General features: G+C 41.1%; 1 protein-coding gene across 2 annotated transcripts; it reads left to right on the forward strand.

Annotated features, from left to right (window-relative positions):
• The first annotated feature begins 517 nt into the window (after positions 1-517).
• Positions 518-22,160, forward strand: LOC111965865 (cullin-4B). 2 transcript variants are annotated; one of them, XM_023990245.2, is made up of 21 exons: positions 518-603; positions 1,027-1,449; positions 1,991-2,106; positions 2,801-2,904; positions 3,194-3,263; positions 3,355-3,428; positions 3,544-3,706; positions 8,756-8,845; positions 9,329-9,411; positions 9,626-9,693; positions 9,918-10,036; positions 10,185-10,377; positions 10,603-10,707; positions 10,944-11,054; positions 16,352-16,437; positions 16,673-16,771; positions 16,978-17,091; positions 17,172-17,277; positions 17,481-17,653; positions 19,729-19,881; positions 21,485-22,160. In XM_023990245.2, the coding sequence occupies exons 1-21, from the start codon at positions 585-587 to the stop codon at positions 21,578-21,580; spliced, it is 2,565 nt and encodes an 854-aa protein (XP_023846013.1). In that variant the 5' UTR covers positions 518-584; the 3' UTR covers positions 21,581-22,160. The 2 variants fall into 2 exon arrangements, with proteins under 2 accessions (XP_023846013.1, XP_023846012.1); XM_023990244.2 differs by lacking the exon at positions 518-603 and having other exon boundaries at positions 868-1,449.
• The last annotated feature ends 247 nt before the right edge of the window (positions 22,161-22,407 follow it).

Genomic DNA, 22,407 nt, shown 5'->3' on the forward strand with positions numbered 1-22,407 from the left:
AAAAAACTTTAGATAGTAAAACATAGTTGGGTTACTTGGGTACATTAAAGCACACTATTAGACCATGCCAGAAGATTTTACTACATGTAGCAGGCAGGTAGCCTAGTGGTTAGAGCGTTAGACTAGTAACCGACAGGTTGCAAGATCGAATTCCCGAGCTGACAAAGTCAAAATCTGTCGTTCTGCTCCTGAACAAGGCAGTTAACCCACTGTTCCTAAGCCGTCATTGAAAATAAGAATTTGTTCATAGCTGACTTGCCTAGTAAATATGGAATTACATTTACACCATCTCTGGCGCCATCTTGCGGTACTTGACAGTTGAACAGCTAAATAAAGCTTGCTAAGTAGCATAGCCACTTTTGCAGGTCGTCATTAGTTACTACAAACACAAAGTCCTAAACCCCGCCCATTTCTACAATTTATCTTCTGAAATGTATTATTTTAACCTAACCCTAACCGTATGCCTAACTCTAACCTTAAATTAAGATTAAAAGCATGCATTTTTATTTTATTTTATGGCTGTGCTAACTAGTGGAAACCACTTTTGCAGCAGTAACATGTGGGTAAAGCACTTCCGGTAGGTCATGGAATCGCTTGTAGAAGGTACGTTTTGATATTGAACTTCCCAGGTGTTATGGCAATTTAACACTTGATACATTACATATTTCGGATAGAAATAAGTCTCTATTGGATGCCGACAAAACTAACTACCGCTCCACAACGTGGATATTAAAGAGAGGCCAAGCAATAGGAAGCAGTAATCAACCATCTTTATTCTGCCAGCAGAAATAACAAGAACAGAGAGAGGGTCCAAGTCATTGAGCTGGTCCAAAAGGGGCTGTAGTTTGCAATTTATTGTCTGCTTCTTAGCTAAATACTTGTAAAAGACCGGACGACTCGGTTGGAATATAGCAAGATAAACCTTGGAAGCGCGACTTGTTGACCCACGGCACATCTGGAGGTTTATGATTAGTAGACTGGCTATAGCTATTACAATTTGTATTCATTTTTTCATGTTTCCAATAGGTTTACCTTCCCCTAATCCCCCACCGCCAACCCAAGAGGCTAGACCAGCAGCTTCAGATGTAAATAACGACAGCAGTATCACGTCTTCGAAGAAGAGGAAAATAAACAGTTCTGAGAGGGAAGACATTGATTCAATCTCTTCATCTCCTAAAACCACAAATTATTCATCTTCCTCCTGCACCTCCACTCCGCAACACATTCAGAAGAAGTTGAGGTTTGAAGATTCATTAGATTTCATTGGACTGGATGTGAAAATGGCCGAGGAGTCGTCTGCATCGTGTTCTTCTAACAAGATGAAAACAGTTTTTTTGGCTGGGGGTGTTGGGCACCATGCAAACGGGCTGACGAAAACGGCAGGCTCCACTACCTTCTCCAACAGCAAACCTGGCGCTGCAAAGAAACTAGTCATCAAGAACTTCAAAGGTAGTGTGATATTCAAAACATTCAAGTGATGGATGGATGCAAGGAATTGCATGCTGTAATCCAATGTGTCCGTTATAATGAACGTTTCTTTTAAAATTGTGTTAATTACTTGGCCTTGCCTAAAATATTTTACAGTTGAATGTGTCATTATAAAATGGGTGGTTCGAGCCCTGAATGCTGACAGCCATGGTATATCAGACCGTATACCACGGGTATGACAAAACATGTATTTTTACTGCTCTAATTACACTGGTAACTACTTTATAATAGCAATAAGGCACCTCGGGGGGTTGTGGTATATTGGCCATATGCCACACCCCCTTGGGCCTTATTGCTTAGTTATAAAATGCACAATGATACACTACTATTTAAATGTCTGACATGATGCAGCTCATTTGTCTGAATATTGTTATTTTTTATAGATGTTAGACTGATTATGTGTATATAAAAAAAAAAATAACAGTGGTACAGATAAAAGAATGACACATCAGAGAATTACTGTTCTCAAACTGCTTCCCTGTCTCTTTCATTTTCTTCACAGAAAAGCCCAAATTGCCAGAGAACTACACACACGAGACCTGGCAAAAGTTAAAGGAGGCGGTCGAGGCCATTCAGAACAGCATTTCAATCAAGTACAATCTTGAGGAGCTCTACCAGGTACCTCAAAATGCTGCACCTGCCTCATTTCCCTTCAGAACAGCCCTGGGTCATGGTCACATAATATTTTATTTGTCACATGCTTTGTAGACTAACAGTGAAATGCTTACTTACGGGTTGTTTTTCAACAATGCAGAGCTAAAGATAATAAATAGAAATAGTGACACAGAATAAATACACAGTGACTAACAAATAACAATGACGAGTAAAAATAACATGGCATTTGGCACTAAACGGAAGAAAATGGACTGAAACATGGTGATGAAACCTGGACTTGTCTAATAAGAAGTGATTGTTTTCATTGACCAATGCAAAATGTTTTATGCTCCCTGCCCTAATGAACACTACTCTGTGGTTGTGGTTATTATTATGATTGGCCACAGATGGGAAGCCCTCCTCCCCTATGACCTTGACTTCTTATTCAAACCTATGATTTCGCAGTCAGTAAGCTAAACACAGTCTTAACAAACAAGCTCTTTTTTTCTTCATGTCTCTAGGCCAGTATCTTGCGAAAGAGCTTGACAATAATTTGCGTGATATGTCTGCACTGTTTAATAGCTGTGTTGAGTTATGTGATGTTTAGATTACTTGGTGGTGGTGTCTTCTGTAGGATATTACATGCATAGATAATCGGTGTTTTAGCCCTGAAATGTAATAAACTCTTTAAGCACTCTCCTTTCTGTTTGTTGTTTAGGCTGTGGAGAACCTCTGCTCCCATAAGATATCAGCCAAGCTCTACAAACAACTACAGGTTGTGTGTGAAGACCACATCAAGGCACAAATCGATCAATTCAGAGAATATCCTTTTCTGTGTGTGTAAATAGATGGTACTAGAAAGATGGTTCAATATATGTTTAGACACGGCTCAATCCTTGATCACTCAATGTAGGCTTTCATGAATCTAATTTTTTTGTTCAAGTATTTACTAGGGGATAGCTTTTGTCATTTGAACTACAGAAACTGAAATCATGTCCTTATAAAGGTTGATATTGAATGCATGTCCTTTTAATCACGTGTACTGAAAGGACACTGCTGCTGCTTTGTGTTATGCATATGAAACCTGCTACATCCTTAACTCAGTGCTCACGGATGCACTGGACAGTACACTCTTCCTGAAGAAAATAGACAAGTGTTGGCAAGATCACTGCAGACAAATGGTATGTCTAGGACTCTGTTTTTGATAGGATGTAATTTGATTCAATCTCATTCAAATAATTTCCTATAAAGGATTTCTTTCCTCTTTTACAGATCATGATTAGAAGTATATTTTTGTTCTTGGACCGCACCTATGTTTTACAAAATTCAATGCTCCCGTCAGTCTGGTGAGTTTCTCCTCCTCAAATAAAAATGTTGTAGAAACATTGTTCTATTTCTAGCTGTGTTCTGTCAATAGTAATTGGCTTTGGTTCATATTAATATCACCCCTCTTCCCTTCAGGGACATGGGCCTGGAGTTGTTTAGGTTTTACATTATCAGCGACATGAAGGTCCAGAGCAAGACCATTGACGGAATCCTGCTGCTCATCGAGAGGGAGCGCAGCGGCGAGACCGTTGACCGTAGCCTGCTGCGGAGCCTATTGAGCATGCTTTCTGACCTGCAGGTATGGCTCCGCCCCTTCACACAGGGCATGGGAAAGGCTACTCAGTGGATATCTTGTCCTATTCACCCGGTGAATCAACCCTTATCCCTACCCCAGCGGTTTCCAAACTAGGGGTCGTGACCCCATGTGGGGTCATCTGATGAAAATAGGGTCGCAGGAGAATTTCCAAAATCCTGAAGGAAAAAAATATATACCAAAAATATACTGAATAGAAATAAACGCAACAATTTCAACAATTTTACTTACAGTTCATATAAGGAAATCATTCAATTGAAATAAATAAATTAGGCCCTAATCAATGGATTTTATATGACTGGGCAGGGGCGCAGCCATGGCTGGGCCTGGTAGGGTATAGGCCCACCCACTTGGGAGCCAGGATTAGTTTCCACACACAAACACTTTATTACAGACAGAAATACTCCTCAGTTTCATCAGCTGTCTGCGTGGCTGGTCTCAGACGATCCGTACATGGAGGTCTAGGGCTGGTATGGCTACACGTGGTCTGGGGTCGTGAGGCCGGTTGGACATACTGCCGAATTCTCTAAAACGATGTTGGAGACAGCTTGTGGTAGAGAAATTAACAGTAAATTGTCTGGCAACAGCTCTGGTGGACATTCCTGTAGTCAGCATGCCAATTGCACACTCCCTCAACTTGAGACTTCTTTGGTGTTGTGTGGCCTTTTATTGTCCCCAGCACAAGGTGCACCTGTGTAATGACCATGTTGTTTAATCAATGCTCACTAACAGGGATGTAAACAAATATTTTAGAGAAGTAACCTTTTTGTATGTATGGAACATTTTGGGAATCTTTTATTTCAGCTCATGAAACACTTAAATCAATCCCATGGTGAATGGCTAGGACCGCTACGCACACTATTGCAGAGACTTTTATATTATCGGCGACAATTGATATGGTGAAAAACAATGTGTGGGGAGGCACAGAAACTCAATATCATTACCTATATCGGATAACTGGTAAACAAAGAATTTATGCTATTGCTAGCAATCAAGAGGAAAGTCTGACTGACTCAAACTCCCCAGCTTATGCTTTCCAAATGGGCATGAGGGCCAAGATGCCCATGCGTTGACTTTTGTCGGGGGATGCTATTCATGAGGACGTATTGTTCTGTCCCACGATTCCTGAGCATGAAACAACATAGGGGATGTTGGGATCGAATGGTGGGCTTTTGCACAGATGGGGCTCCATCTACAGTATGGCGGGCAGGCCTCTGCACTCAAGTTATGAATGTGTTTCCCTCTGCCATATGGACATTGTATGATACACTGAAAAAAACTGGCGGTAAAAGAGCTGAGATACTGTATATGGGAGCAGGTAACTTGGATTGTAAACTACATCAAACCACATCCACTGCAGGCACACGTGTTCACAAAACTGTGAAAATATGGGATCAGAGCATGACAATGTTCTATTTCACACTGAGGTTTGGTGGTTATAGAGGGGGAGTGTTGGAAAGATTTTTCTCATTGGAAGAGAAGTTTGGTACCTACTTCCCAATCCATTTGACTGTGATCCTCTCTCAGTTGACATGCCGGTAAGTGAAATCGAACAGTTGATCGAGCTGTCATGTGCTCGAATGCAGCAGACAACGCATTCACGGGTCACTACAGAGGAGTTTTGGTTCCTGACTCAAAGGGAATGCCCTGCCGTCTCCCTCTGAGAATGTCGCGTTCAAAACAACTCGGAAATCTCCGACTTCAGTGTGTTCAAGACAACTGGGAACTCGGAAAGAAACGAGCTCAGACTGGGAAAAATAATTTTGAATGGTCATCCAACTCAGAATTCCTAGTTGGGAACTTAGGCCTCTTTTTATAGACTTTATGGCCTAGAAGATCACTGACGTCATGATTTGACCTCGTATTTTTCAGAGTTCTCAGTTGTCTTGAAAGCACCATAAAACTCATGGTAGGCTACCTTTCACCAGCTCATATCTGTATGAAGCTGGATTCAGTGCTCTCAACTGCATTAAAACCAAATATCGACCCAGGTTGGATGTGACCGCTGTCGACCACGCCCCTGACTGAGAAACTCCGACGCGACATGCATCAAGCACATCCATCTCATTAGTGGTGGTGAGATAAGAGAGATTATGTCGGAATCATTTGCAATTGACTGTCATAGCCACACATTAACAGTATGTGACAGTGAGTTGAAGACAATCAGAATTACTGTTAGAATGGTTTTAAATTGACTGCCATAGCCCCAAATAAAATAAAAAAAGTAAACATAGGTTGTTAATTACATTATTGTTTTCACATGGTTTGGGTCATGAGAATTTTCAGATATCAAAATGGGGTCCTGGGCCAAAAACATTTGGGAACCCCTGCCCTACCCCCTAAGCATTTGTTTAGATCAGAAAGGATTGGACAGGTATATGAAAGCTGTTTCTTGTAGCTATCCATTTCTTCCAGATGTGCAGGGTGGCTAGGGGTTGATCCTGCACTATGATATCCCTTTGATATTGCCAATCACTTTAACTTTTTGTTGACAAGATTAGCACACTTGCATGCACAACAAATTCTGAGCCTTCATATTCATGCATAATGGACCAAATAATGAAAGACAATCATTGTAGTTTTGAGTTCCACAAAGTGGGTGTGGAAGAAGTGATTATTAAAAAAAAATATATAATAATGTTTTTATCTATCTATAAGGACAAACTACCAGGTACCAAAAACCTGGATGGTACATTTGCTGAAATTGGTTGCGGAATACATTGTGACTCATGTTTGCCACATCTTCAATTTAAGCCTAGTGTGTGCCCTCAGGCTACTGGGGCGGCAGGTAGCCTAGTGGTTAGAGCGTTGGACTATTAACCGAAAGGTTGCAAGATCAAATCCCCGAGCTGACAAGGTAAAAATCTGTCGTTCCGCCCCTGAACAAGGCAGTTAACCTGCTTTTCATAGGCCGTCATTGAAAATAAAAATTTGTTCTTAACTGACTTGCCTAGTTAAATAAAGTTTTTTTTTTTTTTTATGAATGGAGGCTATTCTTGCTACCCAAGAATAGCAGAGCACTCTTTAATGTTTCAAACAGCCAACCAACCAGCAAACTTTTGGAAAAAATTCTGTTCGATCAAATACAAAGTTATTTTACAGAAAACAAACGAACAACTTTCAGCATGCTTATAGGGAAGGGTACTCAACATGCTCGGCACTGACACAAATTACTAATGATTGGCTGAAAGACATGTATAGTAAGAATGTGGGATCTGTTTGTAGACTTCAGTGCAGCTTTTGATGTTATTGATCATAATCTATTGTTGAAAAAAGGTTGGTGTTATGGATTTGCATCCTCTGCCTTTTATTATGGATTGAGAGTTACCTATCTAATAGAACACAGGGTTTTTGTTAATGGAAGCCTCTCATGCAAATTCAATTGAGTGTGGTGTACCGCAGGGCAGCCGGCTAGGGCTATTATTGTTTTCTGTTTTTACAAATGACCTTCCATTGACCTTGAATAAAGGCTGTGTGTCTATGTATGCTGACGAAAATATTTGTTTACGACTCTGCAACCGTAAAATAAATGAGACACTTAACATAGAGCTCCAGTCAGTTTTAGAATGGGTGACTTGCAATAGGCTGGTGCTAAATATCTCAAAAACTAAAAGCATATATTTTGGGACAAATCACTCGCTCAATGCTAAACCTCGTTTAGATCTATTATTGAATAATGTGGCTATTGAGAAAGTTGAGGAGACTAAACTGCTATGTGTAACCCTAGATGGCAAGCTTTCATTGTCAAAACATACTCAATGGTTGCTAAAATGGGAAAAGGTTTGTCCATGATTGGGCATTGCTCTGCCTTCTTGACATCCGTGTCGACCAGACTGGACTACTGCCCAGCTGTGTGGTCATGTGCTGCAAAGAAAGACATAGGACAATTGCAGTTGGTCCAGAACAAAGCAGCACGTTGGTCCAGAACAAAGCAGCACGTATCGCACTTAGATGAACACAGACGGAAAGTGTCAGTAACATGCATGTCAGTCCCTCCTGGCTCAAAGTTGAGGAGAGATTGACTGCATCACTATTGGTCTTTGTGAGAGGTATTGATGTGTTGACGGTACCGAGCTGTCTGTTCAAGCAGTTGGCACACAGTTCGGTCAGTCATCGGTACAACACAAGACATGTAACCAGAGGTCTCTTCACAGTCCCAAGTTCCAGAACAGAGGCTGGGAAATGCACAGTATTAAATAGAGCCATGATTACATGGAACTCTGACACCCCAGGTAACTCAAGCTAGCAAAATAACCAGTTTTAAAAAAACAGATAAAAGGACACCTTACTGCACAAAGAGACTGTGGAGAGACACGGCCATTTTATATATCTTGTATTGCAATTCCGACTGTGATGTATTAGACCTACACAACCGGTCAAAAGTTTTAGAACACCTACTCATTCAAGTGTTTTTCTTTTCTTTTTTACTCTTTTCTACAATGGTGAAGACATCGAAACTATGAAATAACACATGGAATCATGTAGTAACCAAAAAAGTGTTAAACAAATCAAAATATATTTGAGATTCTTCAAATAGCCACCCTTTACCTTGATGACAGCTCTTCCATTCCTATTTTGGTTACTACATGATTTCATATGTGTTATTTCATAGTCTTGATGTCTTCACTATTATTCTACAATGTAGAAAATATTAAAACATAAAGAAAACCCTTGAATGAGTAGGTGTTCTAAAACTTTTGACCGGTAGTGTAGATATTGTGTATGTACTGATTTGTAGGCTGTGTGTGATGTTATAAATGTATGCAGTTCAAACCTTGACTAATAATGTTCTGTATTATGTCATGTTTCATGTGGACCCCAGGAAGAGTAGCTGATGCTTTTGCAGCAGCTAATGTGGATCCTAATAAATACCAAATCTCCGACACTGCTGTGTCTAAGACATCATGGGGTGTTTGTCAGCTGTGTTATTTGCGATCAACAACACCCGCGTCGGGATTTGAGGTGATGTACTATCACCTCCCCCACTTAAGAAATGGCTTTAATGACACCCAATGTTCTCCCTTCTCCTGACAGATTTATCAGGACTCCTTTGAGCAGCGCTTTTTGGAGGAGACTAATCGTCTGTATGCCGCTGAGGGACAGAGGCTGATGCAGGAGAGAGAGGTGATTTATACCCCCGGGCAGTGCAACACCACTGACTGTACTCCAGACCTCAGAGCCCTATGTCATCATAAATTAGAATATTCTGAGTCTGACTGGAGGCCACATTTTGATAGCCTGGTTCCAGATCTGTTTGTGCTGTATAGCCAAACATGACATTGTACTGCCAAAACTTGACAATGATCATAGAAATTGGCACGGTCTGTTCTTGCTCTTTTGCCAACTCCAATGATCGTCATGTTTGACAGTAAAATTTATTGTTTGGCTATACAGCACAAACAGATCTGGGACATGGCTAGCATTTAGAGTCTTGAGTCATCTTACAGTTACTTCTGGTAAAGGAAATATGTGATATGTGGAGTGGTTTTACATGGCACTAGATGTTTGCCTGACCCTGTAAGGATAGGTTGCTTTTGACTTCGTATCCCAAATGATTTAGCAGCTGCTTGATGGTTTAATCTGATCACTTCTTGAATATCTCGTCAGGTCCCAGATTATCTCCATCACGTCAACAAACGCTTAGAGGAGGAAGCGGACAGAGTCATCACGTATCTAGACCAGAGCACACAGTGAGTATTTTTTGTTAGAATAGAAGGGGTTAGTCTTCCAAGAGTCCATCAGTATTGGTGTCATCTGTTTTCAGTTCCACATTTGACGTAATTCATTTTTGATTTGCTGCTGCCTTGGCACCGGTCTCAACGGGATCTACCTGTCTAAATATAAAGGATGAAAAAAGAGAGATTTGACTCCTCATTTCCTCCCTCTCCCGTGTTCTTTTTTCAGAAAACCTCTCATTGCCACTGTGGAAAAGCAACTACTGGGTGAACATCTCACTGCAACACTGCAGAAAGGTATATTTCAGAGACTACAGACTTACCACACTGGGGTATTAGTTTGCTTACAATGGATGACATTTTAAGAGTAAAAAAAATAACGATGCTATTGTCATATCACTTATCACATGATGAGAACATCAAATATTAAAAACAAAAAGATATTGACTGTTTTTTGTTTAGTAACATGAACTAAACTGTCACTAAATACCTTAAACTAAACTACTATTTTCCATCTCCAGGCTTGAATCACCTGCTAGATGAGAACAGAATCCAGGACTTGTGTCTTCTCTATCAGCTCTTCAGTCGGGTGAGAGGGGGCGTGCTAGTCCTCCTACAGCACTGGATCGAGTACATCAAGGTATGCTTGAAAACATCAATAGCCCGAATCTGTAATTTACTCTTACTAATTCACTTTTTGAAGGTGTGGGGATACTTCCTTCAAGTACATTCATTTGTATTGTATATAACCTAAAGCAACCCTTGACACCTCTACCAACATCACACAGGCCTTTGGAAGTACGATGGTCATTAACCCTGAGAAGGATAAGACTATGGTACAGGAGCTGCTGGACTTCAAGGACAAGGTGGACCACATCATCCACATCTGCTTCATGAAGAATGAGAAGTTTGTCAATGCCATGAAGGAAGCCTTCGAGACCTTCATCAACAAGAGGACAAACAAACCTGCTGAGCTCATTGGTTGGTATCTCATGATGATCGCTATGGGGAAACATGATAACGATAGCACTACAACGAGTGAACTGACTGAAAGAGAACTCATCTTTTCAAATTGTCTTCGTTCATAGACGTTTGTGTGCAGTTTAAAGCTTCAGAATAAAGCTATTAAGCAAAAATTCTATTCCAGGTTTTTTACAAGTAAACTACAAAAATGTAAATAAAACGACACATGGTTGTATTTTGTAGCAAAACACGTGGATTGGAAGCTGAGGGCGGGAAACAAGGAGGCCACGGACGAGGAGCTGGAGAAGATGTTGGACAAGATCATGATCATCTTCCGATTTATTTATGGTAATGTGGTTCCAACATATTAATTTATGGTCATGTGGTCCCAACATATTAATTTATGGTCATGTGGTCCCAACATATTCATTTATGGTCATGTGGTCTCAACATATTTCGCCAAACCATCATCTACTTCCAGGTCCTTCTAACTTTCGTCTGCTCTTTGACAGGTCTCTTAGAAGCCTGTTGAAGTCTGTCTTTGTACTTTAACTTCATACTCACCTTTTTGAATTCTTGAATAGGAAAAGATGTTTTTGAGGCCTTCTACAAGAAAGATCTGGCCAAGAGGTTGCTGGTGGGAAAGAGTGCCTCCGTGGATGCCGAGAAGTCCATGCTGTCGAAACTGAAACATGGTCAGTGGGTTCCCCATCAGACCTGGGTTCAAATAGTATACATTTTCCAAATAATGGCTGTGCTTGATTGACTGATGCAATGGAAAGGTGCTCAACCCACCCTCACCCATCCGACACTTCAGGCAAGCTCAATCAAATGCTCAAACGCACAATCCCACACCACTGTCTACGTCAGAATACACCACTAGGACTGGGAATGATATCACAATACTTAGGTGCCGATACGATATGTATTGCAATTCTCACGATTCTATATGTATTGTGAATTGATGTTCCAAACATATTGCTCACTATATGGGTTCTATCTTCGGTTGGCGGTACGGCGGTGGTAGTGCCAAACACAGGTTAGTTTGCAATTTCAGCGTGTAAAAACTGGTGCTCTGGCGTTTTCCACCCCATGCAACAGGTTCAATTTACTTGCTGCAGAGAGACATGAGAGAGTATGAGAAGATTAGTTTTGATCAGTCATGTAAATATAAGTCCTGGAAACATGTTGGCTCACTATTTAAAAACTATATTCAGTACCAGTCAAAAGTTTGGACACACCTACTCATTCAAGGGTTTTTCTTAATTTTTTACTATTTTCTACATTGTAGTAAAGACATCAAATCTATGAAATAACACATGGAATCATGTAGTAACCAAAAAAGTGTTAACCAAATCAAAATATATTTTATATTTGAGATTCTTCAAATAGCCACCCTTTGCCTTGATGACAGCTTTGCACACTCTTGGCATTCTCTCAACCAGCTTCACCTGGAATGCTTTTCCAACAGTCTTGAAGGAGTTCCCACATATGCTGAGGACCTGTTGGCTGCTTTTCCTTCACTCTGCGGTCCATCTCATCCCAAACCATCTCAATTGTTTTGATGTCGGGTGATTGTGGAAGCCAGGTCATCTGATGCAGCACTCCATCACTCTCCTTCTTGGTCAAATAGCCCTTACACAGCCTGGAGGTGTGTTGGGTCATTGTCCTGTTGAAAAACAATTGATAGTCCCACTAAGCGCAAACCAGATGGGATGGAGTATCGCTGCAGAATGCTGTGGTAGCCATGCTGGTTAAGTGTGCCTTGAATTCTAAATAAATCAGACAGTGTCACCAACAGCCACCATCACACCTCCTCCATGCTTCACGGTGGGAACCACACATGCGGAGATCATCCGTTCACTTACTCTGCATCTCACAAAGACACGGCGCTTGGAACCAAAAATCTCAAATTTGGACTCATCGGACCAAAGGACGGATTTCCACTGTTCTAAGCAAGTCTCTTCTTCTTATTGGTGTCTTTTAGTAGTGGCTTCTTTGCAGCAATTCGACCATGAAGGCCTGATTTTACGCAGTCTCCTCTGAACAGTTTATGTTGAGATGTGTCTATTATTTGACCTCTGTGAAGCATTTATTTGGGCTGCAGTTTCTGAGGCTGGTAATTCTAATGAACTTATCCTCTGCAGCAGAGGTAACTCTGGGTCTTACTTTCCTGTGGTGGTCCTCATGAGAGCCAGTTTCATCATAGTGCTTGATGGTTTTTGCGACTGCACTTGAAGAAACTTTCAATGTTCTTGAAATTTTCCAGATTGACTGACCTTCATGTCGTAAAGTAATGATGGACTGTCGTTCTTTGCTTATTTGAGCTGTTCTTGCCATAATATGTATTTTGTATTTTACCAAATAGGGTTATCTTTTGTATACCCCCCTACCTTGTCACAACACAACTGATTGGCTCAAACGCGTTAAGAAGGAAAGAAATTCCACAAATGAGCTTTTTACAAGGCACACCTATTAATTGAAATGCATTCCAGGTGACTACCTCATGAAGCTGGTTGAGCGAATGCCAAGAGTGTGCAAAGCTGTCATCAAGGCAAAGGGTGGCTACTTTGATATATTTAGATTTAACACTTTTTTTTGCTTACTACATGATTCTATGTGTTATTTCACAGTTTTGATGTCTTCACTATTATTCTACAATGTAGAAAATAGTACAAATAAAGAAAAACCCTTGAACGAGTAGGTGTGTTCAAACTTTTGACGTGTGTATGTGTGTGCATTTGGAAAGTATTCAGACCCCTTCGCTTTTTCCACGTTTTGTTACGTACCCCTACCTACTTGTACAAATTACCTCGACTAACCTGTACCTTCACATTGACTCGGTACCGGCACACCCTGTATATAGCCTCGTTATTGTTATTTTATTGTAACTTTATTATTTAAATTTTTTTTATTTTAATTTGGTAAATATTTTGTAACTATATTTTCTTAACTGCTTTGTTGGTTAAGGGCTTAGAAGTAAGCATTTTATGGTAAGGTCTACTACACCTGTTGTATTCAGCGCATGTGACAAATACAATTTGATTATTCTAAAATGTATTTAAATACATTTTTTGGACTAAGTGAAAACAGGTTTTTATTTTTTCCACTTTTATAAAAACAGAAATACCTTATTTACATAAGAATTCAGACCCTTTGCTATGAGGCTTGAAATTGAGCTCCGGAGCATCCTGTTTCCATTGATCATCCTTGAGATGTTTCTACAACTTGATTGGAGTCCACATGTGGTAAATTCAATTGATTGGACATGATTTGGAAAGGCACACAGCTATCTATATGAGGTCCCACAGTTAACAGTGCATGTCAGAGCCAAAACCAAGCCGTGAGGTCGAAGGAATTGTCCGTAGAGCTCCGAGACAGTGTCTAGGCACAGATCTGAGGAAGGGTACCAAAACATTTCTGCAGCATTGAAAGTCGCCAAGAACACAGCCTTAAATGGAAGAAGTTTGGAACCACCAAGACTCTTCTTAGAGCTGGCCGTCTGGCCAAACTGAGCAATCGGGGGAGAAGGGCCTTGGTCAGGGAGGTGACCAAGAACCCGATTGTCACTCTGACAGAGCTCCACAGATGAACTCTGGAAATAGAAGAACCTTCCAGAAGGACAACCATCTCTGCAACACTCCACCAATCAGGCCTTTATGGTAGAGTGGCCAGATGGAAGCCACTCCTCAGTAAAAGGCACATGACAGCCCGCTTGGAGTTTGCCAAAATCACCTAAAGGCCTCTCAAACCATGAGAAACAAGATTCTCTGGTCTGATGAAACCAAGATTGAACTCTTTGGCCTGAATGCCAATCATTGCGTCTAGAGGAAACCAGACACCACTCATCACCTGGCCAGTACCATCCCTACGGTGAAGCATGGTGGTGGCAGCATCATGCTGTGGGGATGTTTTTCAGCGGCAGAGACTGGGAGACTAGTCAGGATCGAGGCAAAGATGAATGGAGCAAAGTACAGAGAGATCCTTGATGAAAACCTGCTCCAGAGCTCTCAGGACCTCCGACTGGGGTGAAGGTTCACCTTCCAACAGGACAACGACCCTAAGCACACAGCCAAGACAACTCAGGAGTGGCTTCGGGACAAGTCTTTAAATGTCCTTGAGTGGCCCAGCCAGAGCCTTGACTTGAACCCAATCGAACATCTCTGGAGACCTGAAAATTGCTGTGCAATGACGCTCCCCATCCAACCTGACCAGAGCTTGAGAGGATCTGCAGAAAAGAATGGGAGAAACTCTCCAAATACAGGTGTGCCAAGCTTGTAGCGTCATACCCAATAAGACTTGAGGCTGTAATCGCTGCCAAAGGTGCTTCAACAAAATACTTAGTAAAGGGTCTGAATACTTACAGTTGAAGTCAGAAGTTTACATACACCTTAGCCAAATACATTTAAACTCAGTTTTTCTAAACTCCTGACATTTAATCCCAGTAAGAATTCCCTGTTCTAGGTCAGTTAGGATCACCACTTTATTTTAAGATTGTGAAATGTCAGAATAATAGTAGATAATTATTTATTTCAGCTTTAATTTCTTTCATCACATTCCCAGTGGGCCAGAAGTTTACATACACTCAATTAGTGTTTGGTAGCATTGCCTTTAAATTGTTTAACTTGGGTCATACATTTCGGGTGGCCTTCCACAAGCTTCCCACAATAAATTGGGTGAATTTTGGCCCATTCCTCCGGACAGAGCTGATGTAACTGAGTCAGGTTTGTAGACCTCCTTGCTCGCACACACTTTTTTAGTTCTGACCTCAAATGTTCTATAGGATTGAGGTCAGGGCTTTGTGATGGCCACTCTAATACCTTGACTTTGTTGTCCTTAAGCCATTTTGCCACAACTTTGGAAGTATGCTTGGGGTCATTGTCCATTTGGAAGAATTTTGTGAAGTGTACCAGTCCCTCCTGCAGCAAAGTACCCCCACAACATGATGCTGCCACCCCCGTGCTTCACGGTTGCGATGGTGCGGCCTTTCAGGTTATGTCGATATAGGACTCGTTTTACTGTGGATATAGATACTTTTGTACCTGTTTCCTCCAGCATCTTCACAAGGTCCTTTGCTGTTGTTCTGGGATTTGATTTGCACTTTTCGCACCAAATTACGTTCGTCTCTAGGAGACAGAACGCGTCTTCTTCCTGAGCGGTATGACGGCTGCGTGGTCCCATGGTGTTTATACTTGCGTACTATTGTTTGTACAGATGAACGTGGTACCTTCATGCGTTTGGAAATTGCTCTCAAGGATGAACCAGACTTGTGGAGGTCTACAATTTTTTTCCCCTGAGGTTTTGGCTCATTTCTTTTGATTTTCCCATGATATCACGCAAAGAGGCACTGAGTTTGAAGGTAGGCCTTGAAATACATCCACAGGTACACCTCCAATTGACCCACTGGAATTGTGATACAGTGAATTATAAGTGAAATAATCTGTCTGTAAACAATTGTTGGAAAAATGACTTGTCATGCACAAAATAGATGTCCTAACCAACTTGCCAAAACTATAGTTTGTTAACAAGAAATTTGTGGAGTGGTTGAAAAATGTGTTTTAATGACTTCAATGTTAGTGTATGCAAATGTAATATCAGTTTTTTTTTATCTAAATTTGCCACGATTTCAAAAACCTGTTTTTGCTTTGTCATTATGGGCTATTGTGTGTAGATTGATGAGGGGGAAAAAAACATTTGAATACATTTTAGAATAAGGCTGTAATGTATCAAAATGTGGAAAAAGTCAAGGTAGGTGTGTGTCATTAATATATATCAGTATATGTTGTATATATGTGTTTATGTATTATTTTATACAAAAAAAAACTTTTGAGTCAAAGTATCAATATAATATTGCAGTATTTAACTATATCAACCGCCCCCCCCCCATCACTAGCTACTACTATTAACTGTACACATAGAACTTTGACCAACAACTATGAAGCATGTGATACTGAATGAGGCTAGGGACTCGTAACCTTGGTCCTTTCTTTAGAATGTGGAGCGGCATTCACCAGCAAGCTGGAAGGCATGTTCAAGGACATGGAGCTTTCCAAGGACATCATGGTGCAGTTCAAACAGGTACACATGCTTTTGTCCATCTCTGTTTTAGGACAACAGTATCAAAGATGTTATGCAGTCAGCTATCCATATGTAAAAAAAAAAATATATATATATATATATAATTATAATAATTATATCTTTGCCAGTTGTTGTGGCAATATTTTCACAAAGAACTTTAGAATTATTAGCCTAGATTTGTCTCATTAGACACCATTGATTGGTTGGTTTGTTTCTCCCTTTTCCTATTACATAGTGTCAAAACCTCCCTGGTAACATTGAGCTGACGGTGAACATCCTCACCATGGGATACTGGCCCACCTACGTCCCAATGGAGGTCCATCTGCTCCCAGAGGTTAGTGTAAATATCAAACCCTTCAGGCTCTCTGTTATTTTATGACCTGCTATGTAATACATTTGGTTTATGTCACACATGGTACCCTGTTACCTTTTTTTAAAGTGCAGTACTTTTGACAAGGGAACTATATAGGGAATAAGGTGCAATTTGGGACAAAGCCATAGTCATTGTCTATGATTATTTTAACACTCCTTCTTGGCCAGATGGTGCGGCTGCAGGAGATTTTCAAGACGTTTTACCTCGGCAAGCACAGTGGCAGAAAGCTACAGTGGCAGTCGACATTAGGCCATTGTGTTTTAAAAGCTGAATTTAAAGAGGTACAGTAGCTAGTAATATTTATTAATCTAGTATGTTAGGCAGAAATTCATTGTGATAACTTTTCCTTTTCCACAAACAGGGCAAAAAGGAGCTTCAGGTATCCCTGTTTCAGACACTAGTGCTGCTCATGTTCAATGAAGGAGAGGAATTCACCTTAGAGGAGATCAAGCTAGCTACAGGAATAGGTCTGTATGATCACAATGTACTCAGTCATGACACAAATCCTAATGGATCAAATATAGCAGTCCTCTTGAGACATTTTCAGACATGTTGCTTAAACTGTATCAATTATTATCACTATCATCTTTTCTATTTGATTGAACCACAAGCTTTTGCCCAGTCTTTTTGGTTTGAGTTTGCGTTGACCTAAAGTGAGATGTGTGTGCAGAGGATGGCGAGCTGCGGCGTACCCTGCAGTCGTTGGCGTGTGGCAAGGCGCGCGTCATCCACAAAGTCCCCAAAAGCAAAGACGTGGAGGACGGAGACAAGTTCTCGTGTAACGATGACTTCAAACACAAACTCTTCAGGATCAAGATCAACCAGATCCAGATGAAAGAAACGGTACATTCTCTTTCTCAGCAGGGCTGTAGTCATTAGGAGGAAATATTTGTCATGTTTTTATTGGACAGGTAGTCCCTGCCTGTTCGTTTTAGTGCATAATGAATATGTCCGAATGCTATTTAGATGGGAATATGAGTCTCAGTCCGGTCTAGTTCTAGCACTAATCTTTCTGAACTATGCATTGCCCCTTAAGAGGCGGGTGTTCCCAAGTCTGCTACTCTCCACTATGTCATAATAATAATATATGCCATTTAGCAGACTCTTTTTTTCCTAAGCCACTTAGTCATGTAGAGTTGAAGTCAGAAGTTTACATACACCTGAGCCAAATACATTTAATCCCAGTAAAAATTCCCTGTCTTAGGTCAGTTAGGATCACCACTTTATTTTAAGAATGTGAAATGCCAGAATAATAGTAGAGAGAATTATTTATTTTAGATTTTATTTCTTTCATCACATTCCCAGTGGGTCAGAAGTTTACATACACTCAATTAGTATTTGGTAGCATTGCCTTTAAAATTGTTTAACTTGGGTCAAAAGTTCAAGGAGCCTTCCACAAGCTTCCCACAATAAGTTGGGTGAATTTTGGCCTATTCCTCCAGACAGAGCTGATGTAACTGAGTCAGGTTTGTAGGCCTCCTTGCTTGCACACGCTTTTTCAGTTCTGCCCAGAAATTTTCTATAGGATTGAGGTCAGGGCTTTGTGATGGCCACTCCAATACCTTGACTTTGTTGTCCTTAAGCCATTTTGCCACAAATTTGGAAGTATGCTTGGGGTCATTGTCCATTTGGAAGATCCATTTGTGACCAAGCTTTAAKRTRCRMYKRMYWMMRRTMYAYWMMTMSRTRKAWWYTATCCACATAATTTTCCTKCCTCATGATGCCATCTATTTTGTGAAGTGCACCAGTCCCTCCTGCAGTAAAGCACCCCCACAACATGATGCTGCCACCCCCATGCTTCACAGTTGGGATGGTGTTCTTCGGCTTGCAAGCCTCCCCCTTTTTCCTCCAAACATAACGATGGTCATTATGGCCAAACAGTTCTATTTTTGTTTCATCAGACCAGAGGACATTTCTCCAAAAAGTACCATCTTTGTCCCCATGTGCAGTTGCAATCCGTAGTCTGGCTTTTTTATGGCTGTTTTGGAGCAGTGGCTTCTTCGTGTTGAGCGGCCTTTCAGGTTATGTCGATATTGGACTCATTTTACTGTGGATATAGATAATTTTGTACCCGTTTCCTCCAGCATCTTCACAAGGTCCTTTGCTGTTGTTCTGGGATTGATTTGCACTTTTCGCACCAAAGTACATTGATCTCTAGGAGATAGAACTTATCTCCTTCCTGAGCAGAATGACGGCTGCGTGGTCCCATGGTGTTTATACTTGCGTACTATTGTTTGTACAGATGAACGTGGTACCTTCAGGTGTTTGGAAGTTGCTCCCAAGGATGAACCAGACTTGTGGAGGTCTACAATTATTTTCTGAGGTCTTCTTTTGATTTTCCCATGATGTCAAGCAAAGAGGCACTGAGTTTGAAGGTAGGCCTTGAAATACATCCACAGGTACACCTCCAATTGACTCAAATGATGTCAATTAGCCTATCAGAAGCTTCTAAAGCCATGACATTATTTTCTGGAAGTTTCCAAGCTGTTTAAAGGCACAGTCAACTTAGTGTATGTAAACTTCTGACCCACTGGAATTGTGATACAGTGAAATAATCTGTCTGTAAACAATTGTTGGAAAAATTACTTGTGTCATGCACAAAGCAGATATCCTAACTGACTTGCCAAAACTATAGTTTGTTAACAAGAAATTTGTGGAGTGGTTGAAAAATTTGTTTTAATGACTCCAACCGAAGTGTATGTAAACTTCCGACTTCACCTATATACATTTTACTTATAAGTGGTCCCGGGAATTGAACCCACTATCCTGGCGTTGGCAGTGCCATGCCCTACTAACTGAGCTACTTCATCAATCTCACCCATTTGATTATATCTGTACTGTCTATCTGTAAAGAAAAGGAAAATGGGTGGGCGGGGGGGTATTAGCCACTCATTCATTTGGTGGATTGTCCTTGGTAGGTGGAGGAGCAAGCCAGCACCACGGAACGAGTCTACCAGGACCGGCAGTATCAGATCGACGCCGCCATCGTCAGGATCATGAAGATGAGGAAGACCCTGGGCCACAACCTGTTGGTGTCAGAACTCTACAACCAGCTCAAGTTCCCTGTCAAGGTGAGTGAACGAAGAACAAACATGTGTGAAACACATGACCTTGTGTGCAAGAAGTCTACTCACTCAGAGGGGAAGTTTTCCGAAAGCATTGTAGCGAACGTGGTACTTTATTTACACAGACTGACCTTCCAACATACATTTTGCAATTGTTACTCCGGTCTCTGTGCATAACCTGGTCTCAGAGCATTTTGTATTATTCTGTATGCAAGTCTAACACTCCATTAAGTATTATATGTTACGTTTTGTATGGTATTTATTATTTGTGGATGTCCATCACCCATTTCGTATGATATGTTACGAATTACAATTCAAATTAAATGTTAAGAATTTGCGAAATCTACAATATGTTACGAATTTGCAAAATGTACAATATGTTAAGAATTTGTAAAATGTAACGAATTTACAAATCGTATGATATGTTAAGAAATATATCTAAGTGGCTAAGGTTAGCTAGCTCACTAAATATATCTAGGTGGCTAAGGTTAGCTAGCTCACTAATGTTAGCTGGGTTAGGGTTAAGTTTAGGAGTTTGGTTTTTTACCTTTATTTAACTAGGCAAGTCAGTTAAGAACAAATTCTTATTTTCAATGACTGCCTAGGAACAGTGGGTTAACTGCCTTGTTCAGGGGCAGAACGACAGATTTTTACCTTGTCAGCTCGGGAATTCGATCTTGCAACCTTTCGGTTACTAGTCCAAAGCTCTAACCACTAGGCTACCTGCCGCCCAAGGGGCGAGTTAGGGGAAGGGTTAGTAAAAACAGAAACCCCACGTTAAAACCACTAACAGCAAGCAATCCAGATGTAGAAGCACTGTGGCTAGGACAGACTTCCTAGAAAGGCAGGAACCTAGGAAGAAACCTAGAGCGGAACCAGGCTCTGAGGGGTGGTCAGTCCTCTTCTGGCTGTGCCGGGTGGAGATAGTTCATGGCCATTAAGGCCAGATTGTTCTTCAAGCTGTTCATAGATGACCAGCAGGGTCATTCAGAGGTCGAGACAGCAGGTGTGGTAGAGGGAGAGAGAATCAAAAACACCAGGACAAGGTAGCACGTCTGGTGAGCAGGTCAGGGTTCCATAGCCGCAGGCAGAACAGTTGAAACTGGAGTAGCAGCACAACCAGGTGGACTGGGGACAGCCAGGAGTCATCAGGACAGGTAGTCCTGAGGCATGGTCCTAGGGCTCAGATCCTCAGAGATTAGAGGGGGCATACTTAAATTCATACAGGACACCAGATAAGACAGGAGAATTACACCAGATATAACAGACTGACCCTAGCCACCTGGGGACACTGTGGCCCCGTCCGACGATATCCCCGGAGACCCATCCACCCCAACCAACCTCCTTTTGTTTTTGCCTTAAGTAACCATTTGTCTTATGTTACCAAACAGAACATATCATACTAAATGGAGTGTCTCGGATATATGTACAGAATAATATGAAATGCTCTGAGACCAGTTTACTGTGTGACTTGGTGGCTGAGAGAAAGTGCCTTGTTAGCTACGAGGCTTTAGGAAAACTCATGTATGATCCAAGTACATTTCCAAGCACTTCAGAGTGGACTGTAATTTTGAGATTTTCTGTTTGCTGACACTCACTTTCTCAACAGCCTGCTGACCTAAAGAAGAGAATAGAGTCCCTCATTGACAGAGATTACATGGAGCGCGACAAGGAAAACCCCAACCAATACAACTATGTGGCTTAAAGAGAGTTAGACAGAGCGAGGGATGAAGAGAGGGAGATGGAGAGCTGGTGGTCCAGTCAGGCTGAAGGCTTCCCTGAGCACTCTGTCCCATGGATGCTCTTGCTCTTCTGCACACATGGATGTCAGCGTTACCCTCTTTAACCCAGCAACCGACAACTGAATGGATACTGCTCGGCGGGATTTTATCAGGGGCCTGTTTTCCTGTGGACTGCATGCCCATTAAACAAGAATATCGTCCATTCTTTTCTCAGTGCCGCTCAGTGAGAATTGGACTAGCTACCTTGGACAAAAAAAGACAAACCAATATTGTTCAGTTTGTTCTTTTTTTACGGAGAGGGAAAAAAAGTATTTATTTTCAAACTTAGATCTTTGTCCATTGTCGTTTGTTTATGGCATTCTGTCCCTTGTTTTTTAAGTCACTACTTTATTTGATTTTAATTCACTCTGTACTGTCCCATACAAATGTTCAAACACCTAACATGGCTCTTATTAACATACTACACTTGGAAGAAAAGAGAAAAACAAAAGTAAAGCTTGTCTCCTCAATCAATGTTGTATGTGAGACCCATGGATAAACATTCACAGTAGGATATTATTTTTCCGTGGTTGATGTCAGTGTCAAATGTGCGCACCTGCAGCCAAGTCATACAATTCTCAGTAGCTATTAGTCGCAACCTACTCCTGTTAATTAACATCAACAACAGCAATCAATGGGACGATTGTTAAGAAGTAGCAAGGCAATATGAGGAATTGACAATATGTGCCAAAAATAGAGCACTTTTGTTATATGATTTGTTAATGCTGCTAAACAAACACTTTAACTTGTA

The sequence above is a fragment of the Salvelinus sp. IW2-2015 genome, linkage group LG6.2, assembly GCF_002910315.2.
Source record: "Salvelinus sp. IW2-2015 linkage group LG6.2, ASM291031v2, whole genome shotgun sequence".
NCBI lineage: Eukaryota > Metazoa > Chordata > Actinopteri > Salmoniformes > Salmonidae > Salvelinus > Salvelinus sp. IW2-2015.